The sequence below is a fragment of the Cyprinodon variegatus genome, unplaced genomic scaffold (genome assembly GCF_000732505.1).
Source record: "Cyprinodon variegatus isolate N-32 unplaced genomic scaffold, C_variegatus-1.0 Scaffold417, whole genome shotgun sequence".
Classification (NCBI taxonomy): domain Eukaryota; kingdom Metazoa; phylum Chordata; class Actinopteri; order Cyprinodontiformes; family Cyprinodontidae; genus Cyprinodon; species Cyprinodon variegatus.
Window position 1 is genome coordinate 425,878 of NW_015150870.1, and position 9,724 is coordinate 435,601.

Sequence of the window (9,724 nt, forward strand, 5' to 3'; positions counted from 1 at the left end):
TGCATGGCAGCTGGATGCTGGAATACATCGGGTAAAAGGGAAAAAAATTTGTTATTTCACCTTTTCTGATTCCTGATCCTCCACAGACGGGTTCATCGTTGGATCGCCAACTTGAAGAGGGAGGATTTACCATCAAACTTCTTGGATAATAGCGCGTTGTGATAAACACCAGATACAGCACTGGGACTTGATCAACAGCCGATACCGCACCGTGACGTCACTAACCAGTAGGTGGCAGTAGTGTTCTTTGACTTTACTGGAGCAAAGGGCATTCAAATGACAATTACACTTAATTAAAAACACTTATCATTTATTGAACAGGATGTAATAATTTCATATTTAAAGCACTTTCAGAAGTTTGATTCTGAATATGAGCGGACTTTTCCTTTAACAGGATGCTTTGAAACAAAACGGTGTAGTTCTCTATAAATTTCTACAGCAGGAATTTAGTCCTTTCTAAAGAGCCACAGTTGGATTATTTTTTTAGGTTGTAACATAAAACTTCTGTAGAGATGAACTTTATATATTTTGGCAAATGTTAAAAAGACTGTTTTTCCAACGGAAGGACAAGAAACCTGGATCTAAGTGTTTCACTTTCAGATCATTCTAATGTGGAAAATAAAGTCTGCTTTAAATTTATTCCTCTCAGGGTGATTTTTCCCATTTTTATATTTATTATGAATCATCTCAGAAAGCTAAATCAGACCAAAGCATTTTATACACATTAAAAAATAAAGTCTGTTTCCTTGGAATAAATATATTGCTCTGGGATTTGAGCAGGTAAGACTGATTGTTTATATATAAAATAAGCTTTATGGTAAAGAGCATAATATCCAGTTATTTTAAGGTAAAAGTCCTTAATTTCATCAGCAGATCACATTGATCTGCTCAACATAGGAGGGAAAACACTTATTTTAAGAGCATGATCCAAGTGTTCAAGGCCTTCAAGATGATCAAACCAGGATCATGGAGCTGCTTAGAAAAGATAAAACTGTTCTGGGTTTGGTAAAACATCAGCAGCAGATAAAGAGGCTCCCTCACTCTCTATCCGTCCAGAACCAGGGAGCTTTCAGCTGAAGAGTCTGATCACAGTTAAAGTTCATCCTCTGCCTTCATGAGGAAATATTCTCCAGACAGAAGCGCAGCGGGACTCCAGCTTCTGATTCCTCTGCTCAGTCTCTCTCATTAAGCAGCCCTTTCCAGGCTGCAGTATTCCTTGTTACTGGGGAGCATTTATCTGCCGGCGTTTTTTTCCTTCCACTAAACATTCCATCATTAATCCTGGATACGGCTGCCCTAGATACATCCAAGTTTGCAGCTTCGTTCCGCCACAGTAAGGCTGCTGTCCACCATCCACCCACCCAGGGTTTAAAGCGCCACATTTTAATTTATTCTTTTTCAGGTGTTTCTGTTGTGTCCAGTTAACAGCTTTAACAGAAATATAGGGTTTATTTATATCCATCTAATAAATGTATATATATTTTTTTATTTGTTGAGATGCATCTGAACATGGATGTATAAAAAGCAGAGAGGATTAGATCAACGGTGTCTAAAATATGCTTAAAGCACTGAAGGGACACAACTGATCAGAGTTTTTGAAATTGAAAAATTTAAAAGTCAGTAGAACCAAAGCATAACTAGACTCAGGTTTGCCTGTTTTTTAATATTAGACACCTTTTATTGTTGTTTTGTAAACACGTAGGTAATGTTATGGAGTTGAGGGTGGGGGTGACAGAAAGCAGCAGCCTCCCTACTCTAGACAAGGGTGAAGGGAGGGTCATGAGATAAGAATGAGATCACACAGCCTCCTTCAAGCCGTGAACAGAAGACCTGTCCTGAGTGTTTATCTGGCTAAAATTGATGTCCATGAATTGAGTGTTTTTTTTCTTCTTTGGATTAACCAAATGTTTTTGTAAGAAAGTTCTTTATGTAGGGGTGGATAGTTCCAGGCAGAGTGTGTGTATTGGGAATTGCTGTTTAAATGTATGAACTGAGCTTTGTCCAGTCAGAGCTCCATCTCTCAGTCTGAGGACGTTAAATAAGTTTGAATATTCTCTTGCAAGAGTCTCAGAATCCCCTCCAGCTTCCAGCCACTGGCCTTCTCCTGGGCGTGCAGTTTCTTTGCTCTGACTCCACCCTTTCACTGAATTACAGGGTCTGACCAGGAGAGGACGCTTCTCTTTACATCTTAATGTCCATAAATCATGACAGATTATAAGTTTAAAAAAGGAATTGCAGGGGACCAGCCGAGGGCCCATCAAGGAAAGTGGAGAAATTCTGAATGGTTCAGTCAGAGCTACCATTATGGATGAGCTTTTTGCACTTTATTTTTAACTGTTACAAGGTGTGCATCTGACTGCTGGTGTTGCTGAAACAATCAAGTTTATGGAAGAAGTCTTCATTTCATGGATTACAATAATTTCTTTTTTTTTTATCTGAAAATCCTTCCAGATTAAAACCTGACAAACAGTGCCTGAGATCTGCAGACTGACTAAACTAATACACAATATTCTAATATAAATTATCTTCAAATAACAGTTAACCCTTTATTGGGCACTCAGTTAAATATTTTCAAGCCAATAGTGTTATTGGAATCCAGGACAAGACCTTATTGGAACATTCTAAAAATCTGGATATTTTGATGGCAAAAATTAATGTCAATGCAATTAGAAACACCAACCTGCCCGGATATATTAAGAAAAATAATAAAAGTGCTTCATGAGAAATTCAAGAAAAACACTTTGAGTGAAAGAAACACATTTCTTTGGTGCACCATAACCTTAGAGGCATTAATGCTGATACTGACATTTTTTAGTTTATAAACCTAAATATAATTGTTAAATAGGATTATTAACTCTTCAATTAGCTTTTTACCTTTTTTTCCCCAACTTAATTTCCAGTAAATATTTTATCATTCTAGGGATAATCTAATTGGTCAGATGCCAAAACAAGATGTACAGCCATGTAGCAGCATCTTTGCTGAATATAGATCTTGTGCTTCTAGAGCTCACTGAGGGACGGGTGTTGAGGACTCCATTTGTAAGGGGTTTGCAAGTGATCTAAAATGGTAACTTGCCCTATAAACGTTTAAATACTTAATTTGGATATCTCTGAAAATGTTATTAAAAAAGTTGACAAATGCAACATCTAACCTCTCAGCAGTGGCCTATCATCCCCTTTCCCTGGTTTCATTGATGGTTTTAATATTACTCTTTTCTTTAATTAAATTTTTAACCTCCTCATAGCTTTCAACCAGTGAAACACTGTTCACCAATGAACTGATCGACTGCAGCCTGCTTATATGAATATTGACCTGAAAGATAAATTAATTAATCTCAAATTAAAGTTTGAATCAAAACCTACATGGGGCTTCTCTGATTTTTTTTCATTGTTTTTTTTATATGAAGTCTTATTTCATTAAAAATATGAACCCTAATGTTTCATAATGGATCTGCATCCAAACCAGGATTATCTGATACTTTTGAGGTCTGATGTCAGGAAGGACCTTTTACTCCCCAGCAGCTGCTGATTGGATGAGCTCAGACGTTGCAGCGTCTCCTCCTGCAGCCCACAATCATCAGACGTGAACATGGTGTTTGTAAGCAAAGCATTTATTAAGTTCCAACTCCAAACATGTAACACATGGATATGCACTGATTGAACAAAGCCGTTTCAGTTTTCAGCAACATCTCTAAAAGTCATGCGTCCACACTGCCTGCTCTAGGAGCTGATTTCTAGCCTGCTGTGGAAGCTGGGGGCTGCCATGCAGAAACCGTACGCCGCCACACATGCAGCTCTTTATAAAGTCGTACATCATGCCGTTTGAGTCCAGAACGTTTGATCCGAGGAGTAAAAACTGTTCATTAAATGGGACAGGAAGGGACAAAAGCATGCTGAAGGTTTACCGTCAGACTAAAACTGAACGTTAAAGATGGCGTCCTGGTCACACAGAGAGGAAACGGATCATCTGAGGCACTCTAGATTACGGAACATGAGATTAGCAACGTCCGTCCAGCTTTTACAGGCAAATACAAAACTTTGTGGTTCCATCTGTTCAGTCAGAGCAGGAGTTCTCTAAGAGAAAATTAATTTACATTCAACATAAACTGGTACGTTAGTGCCATGAAGGTGACCCTCTAAACGAGGCACGGTGAAGAACAATCGACAGGAGCCCCTCACCAGGTGCAGCAGGCTTCACAGGAAGGTGCTTCTTCAGGAGCGACATTCAACAGTGACACCAAACATGCGGAGGGAATGATGTGCATAGGTTTGTCTCCAAGGGCCAGCAGAGATATCTGGTTAAAGGGCGACAGCTGAGCCAGGTATGGGGGGTAGGGGGCGCTCTCCCCTCTGCTCTGGGTCGAGGCTTATCAGCTGACTGGGAAACAAAAAGGTCATTTTCTTTATTTGTGCTTTAAATTATTCTGATCTGACCTGCTTAAAGGAACCATTTCCCATGTTTAAAGATGAAAACATTTTCTTCACTCTAGCGGTTTGACAAACATTGGGAGAGGGAAGCCATCTTGAATTAACTTCTTTTGTGTTTAAAGGCCCAGTTTATTCCTGCCGTTTGTTAGAACAGGATTTCTGAATTTCCAGTATTTAGCATGAAAACAAAAAGCACAAAGCCTCCTTCAGAGCACAGAAACAGCTGAGAAATAAAAGTTTGAAGCTAATTCTATTCAAACTTAACCTTAAATGTTTTTTTTTGTCCTTAATAATAAACAGAATCAGCATCATTATTCCCCAAACTGTGGACCATCACCTCCATCAGACGTGAATGAACTGAAGTGAAACAGTAGGATGGGGTCACAGGTCTGACTGGAAGCAGGGAACAGAACCAGGGCTGGACTAAAAACTGGGTATCAGAACCAAAAGAAGCCGGTCCGAACCCGCTCCCCATCAAGGCTTCCTCTCTTCTTCAGGCGGCTCCAGCTCTGCGCTCTCCAACAGGTTGAGCTTCTCCTCCTCTGGCATTAGAGTGATGGGGTTGATTTGGAAAATGTTCCTGTGGAGCAGAACCAAGGAGAGCCGTTAGATCACAACATAACCCAGATGTTCTCTATAACCCCCCCCCACAGGAACACTGACTTGTGTTCACAGGCTGGGAAGAACAGGTCCAAGATCTTGACGATGAACGCCGAGCCGACAACACCGATCACAACCACCCACATGATGAGGAAGAAGAGCGGCAGCGACTCGTAGCAGAAGCTCCGCAGACGCTCCCTCGCTTGCTCCACCCACTGACACATGGCCTGAGGAGAGGATGGACAGATTAGAGCAGGACGGAACCACTGGATCAACCCTTAGACACTCTATGGAGATAAAGTCAGGCCATAAAATTAATCATCACAACGTTTTCTATTACTGAAAAAAAAAAATCTGAAAAAATTCAGTTTATTTCTATAGCGCCAATTCACAGCACATGAACAGGACTACACTGAAAAACAGGCCACATCTAAACAAAGGTGTTGATGGCAGCAGCACAGCTGATATTTCTCTCCAGGATGGAGTCACAGCCATTCTTGAGATTGCTGTCACTTATTGAACTGAGCCGTTTGAACCCATGAACATGACCTGAAGCGCTCCATCATAGCTCTGGCAGTAGGTTTCAGGTTTTATATCAGAGGAAACCAATTAAAAGCCAGCAGAGGTCCGAATAAAGAAAATCATCAACCAGTAAAGCTTATTTATTGTAATCTGTTACTTTAAACTGAAATAAAATGAGGTGTTTAAGGATCCATGTTATACATTGAATTTTTAAATATAAGGAAAATCTAAAGTGTTTTTTGAAGTAGAGAACAACAATCGTTCATTTTGGTATATAGACAACTTCCTGATTCACATATTTCATAAAACACCTGAACTGATCGTTTTCTGTCTTAATGTTGGCAGTGGGCTTTATGCTGCCCTGCAAGGCTTTAAACCTGGTCTGAATGGAGACTAAGTCATTCTAAAGCACATATCAAGGAGCTCATTTTGAGCCTGGATCCATATTTATTGTTGATTCTGTTCATGGTGGAGAATCCTGCTTCACAGCAGCAGGTTGAGCCAAACATCCTCTAAATGCTCAGGGTCATCTTTGAGCACCATTTCACTTTTCTTTCACCAGTTCACCACAGTTCTTCCAGCAGTCCACACTTTCTCTGCTCTCTTTTTCTCATCATCTTCTCCTTCTTTCCCATCGCCCGGCTTGCCACAGGTTTGCCTGCTGTGTCTAAAAGTAGCAGCAGCAGCAACCCAGACTGACAGCAGCTCATTGGATCATTTGGATCACGTGTAGCCTGGAGCCGGACGCTCTGGAAGGCTTTACCGTATTAACAGGAGAAGCAGCGCAAGTGAAATTACACTGCCGTCGGATAACACGCAGTAATTTATAAATGTTTTAAATCAGGTTGGGTCCAGATTAGCCAGCAGGGGGTTCTGGATCCGGACCGCTAATCTGTGACCTCTGATTTAAAGTCTTATACAGCTTCTCTTTCTAGCAGGTTTTCTCCCAGCATGTAGCTCCAATCATTGTCCTCCTAGGCTCAACTGCAAACATCCCACAGCATAATGCTGCCAACAGCACGGCTTTGGTTGAAACACTGTGTTTAAGGTGAAGTGTAGGGTTAGCTTTCTGCACCGTGCAGATAAACCAAAACTGAGGATGTGAGAAAAAAAGATCAACCTATGATTGTTGAGTAATGAGTCATCAGATTAACATTTGTTTCATCCATTAATTGATACTTTAATTATTGATCATTGAATTTCAAATATTTTATTCATATTTAATTCAGTGGCCTTATATGTTCCTGTTTTGTTATATTTTATAAATAAGTTGAACAAAGTGTGAGAAAGCGTGGAGCATGTTTACATGTTAACTGTAAATAAAGAAAATGGTGGTATATTTTCTTCTGCTGTTTCTTGCCTACAAAGCATGAAAGTGAGCTTGTAGTTAAATCTGGTTTGTGTAGAACATTTGTACTGCAGATTCCTTGTCAAATAAAAAGATTTAAAAATAACATTATTATACATTATAATATTTAATACAGCTGGTACAATGAATTGTTAAAAAGGATTTTATTTCGACTCAGTATACTGGGATACAAATATTTTGCCTTTTATTTTATGGAAAGATCATAAAGAGATTAATTAATGGTTTGTTGATCAGTAAGATCAATTAACTTTAGATTAATTCATTAATCCATAGTGATGGTGAGATGAAGCCTCATGAGGCATTTAACCGTTTGGCCAAATAGCTTCAACGATCCCCACAGTTCTTGAAGCTTCATGTGAACATGTCACCACCTACTGGTGGAGTGCAGAACTACAGTTCGTAATATCTGATTTTTTTTTTATATTTTTTTTTTTCCTCCATTTAGGTTCCTTTGAAATTGTTAATGATTGGTGTGAGCCAAACCTTATAAAATCCTTTGCAAGGTTTTTTGTGAGGAAAATGTCTTAGAAATGTCTTGTTTTTCTGCCATTTTAGTGAAATAAACTCGAGCACACAGTGAAAGTGTTTGTGAAAATGGGGCAATGATGAGCAAAATGAGAGGTATTACTAATTTTTATTCAAAAATAAAAAAAAACTATCACAGCTTTGGGTTTTATTGGGTTGGAAGTTATGTGTTCAACCAATCTTTTAGTTAAACCAACCAATCTAATTTGGCAGCGTTTTTACCCAATCTATGTTGGTAAAAAGCAACCCAATAAAAATTGGTCACTTTGGCCAAAATACTGGTTAAGTAGTAGAGCAACCTTTAAAGCTTTTACACCAAGGCTCCAACTCACAACCTTTGGATTGAAGGGCAACATCTCACAGAAGACGCCACATCTATACTGTCTCATTCTCAGAAAGCAACAGTAAAATACCTAATGACACAACTGAAACCTGTGGCCTGTTCAAATTCAGATTATTACATTGTTTATTCTAATCAAAATAGTTTTAACCAACTAGATTGTTTTTTTTACCAACCAATCTATTCTTAGAATCTATCCAAACTCTAACCAACTGACAGTTACATAAAATCTGTCTTTCTACTCACCCAGAAAAAAACATCTGACACACGTGTCACAATTTTGGTTCTGTTTTCTTTTGAGTTTTCAGTTTCACTATGATCCATGTTTTTCTTTGTTTTCTAGTTTTATTGGTTTTATTCCTATTTTGTGTTTTTTTCTGGATATATTTAAGTTCTTAGTTTTTTCTGGGGTGCCCTCTGTTGCCCTCTAGTGTTGGTCTCCTTTTCCCTAGCTCCTTCTAGATGAATGGATCCTACCAGCAGCGTGATAAAATCACTTTCATCCACACAGCTCCGACAGCCAATCAAAAAGCCAAACGCATCCAGGAGTTCAGGTCCCACCTACCGAGTAGGATGATGTAGCTTCCTTGGGCGGGCTGACCCTCTCCCCCTGCTGCGATGGGATTGGTTCTGTGTCATCGGGGATGTCAGTGTAGATCTCGTCATACAGCAGGTAGGGGTCCATCCTTAGAGGGGTTTCTGGAAGCTTCCCTGGAGCGGCGATCTCCTCCTGCGTGGTCTCTGACTGCTTCTCTGTGTGCGGGTATTGGCTGGTGGTCTGAGACATCAGCTGCTCTTCATCTGGTCACAAAATTAGAGGTAAAATGACAAACTGCAGGGAAGAATAATAAAAGAGAAGCGAGTGGAGGTTCTGGAACAAACCTCTTCTAGAGTTTGGGGGATCTGTCACCACCACGTCATTTTCCCTGGGAATCTGAAAGAGCTCACTGTGTCCGATGGGGTAGATGTTGGTAAACTGAGCCAGCTTCTGGAAGTCTGGGCTCATCAGTATCTTCACCTCACACATGTCTGGTTGGTGGACCTGAGCGGCACAAAGAGAAGGTGAAGACTGCAGTAATAACACATGAATAAATGGGCCGAAAGGGAGAAGGAAAAAAAAGAGTTCACCTCTTTGCCTTCCAGCTCGATGACTTGGCTGAAGACCTGCAGAGCCACCACCTCATCGGAGTCGCTGTACAGCCGGTTCTGGCTCACCATCACCCGGGTGACGGCTGACAGCAAGTCCCCCGAGTCAAACTCACTGCTTCCATTACTGCTGTCCACTGGAAAACACCAAGGAGTCAGTTACACTGCTAATCATCCAAAGTTCAAGCTGTGTTTTTATTTCAACTTTTAGTAAATGCACATTAAAAAAAAGAAGAAAAATCTGGTATTTGTTTGAAAGGATACTGTTTTATTCACATTTTCTAGAGCTTGTACTGCAGTCATAGATTTCCTACCATGCTGAAACGAGTCAATAACTTTCTGTTACCTAATCGTGGCTTTTTTTTTAACAACCTGCAATGTTTGCGGATAGTCAGCCGAGGCTCTGCTCTTGGATTTTTTTTAAAAACAAAAAACGAGATATAGCTGGAACGGTTCACAAAATCCACGGTTCGGTTCGGTTCACGGTTTCGTGGTCAAGGTTTTCGGTTCGGTATATTTTGGTTGTTAGGAAAATCTATTATGTCTTGTATAGTACAACACATGTTGCACAATGCTTGCACACTGTTGCACTTTTATCCTCAACCTTCTTTCCGCCGTCATCGTAGGTCACTCTAAATGCAAAGTGGTCCCATACAGCAGACCTATAAAGTGCTGCTGGCACGTCTTCCAACTCCTGTTCTTTCCCACTCACCATACCCACACAATTCTCCACAACAACTGATTTTTTTCTGCTACTTCGCTTCTTCTTCTTGTTTACTACTGGTGGTTGGCTT

At 40.1% G+C, this 9,724-nt stretch overlaps 1 protein-coding gene across 1 annotated transcript in view; it reads right to left on the minus strand.

Moving 5' to 3' along the window:
• Window positions 1-3,978: 3,978 nt before the first annotated feature.
• ginm1 (glycoprotein integral membrane 1) overlaps window positions 3,979-9,724 on the minus strand; it is a 7,339-nt gene continuing 1,593 nt past the window's right edge. The window contains exons 4-8 of the mRNA XM_015388252.1: window positions 8,913-9,067; window positions 8,667-8,826; window positions 8,350-8,585; window positions 5,092-5,255; window positions 3,979-5,008 (exon numbers count right to left, since the gene is read on the minus strand). Of these exons, the coding sequence (XP_015243738.1) occupies window positions 4,903-5,008; window positions 5,092-5,255; window positions 8,350-8,585; window positions 8,667-8,826; window positions 8,913-9,067 (821 nt within the window). The 3' untranslated portion in view covers window positions 3,979-4,902. The remainder of the gene's footprint in view (window positions 5,009-5,091; window positions 5,256-8,349; window positions 8,586-8,666; window positions 8,827-8,912; window positions 9,068-9,724) is intronic.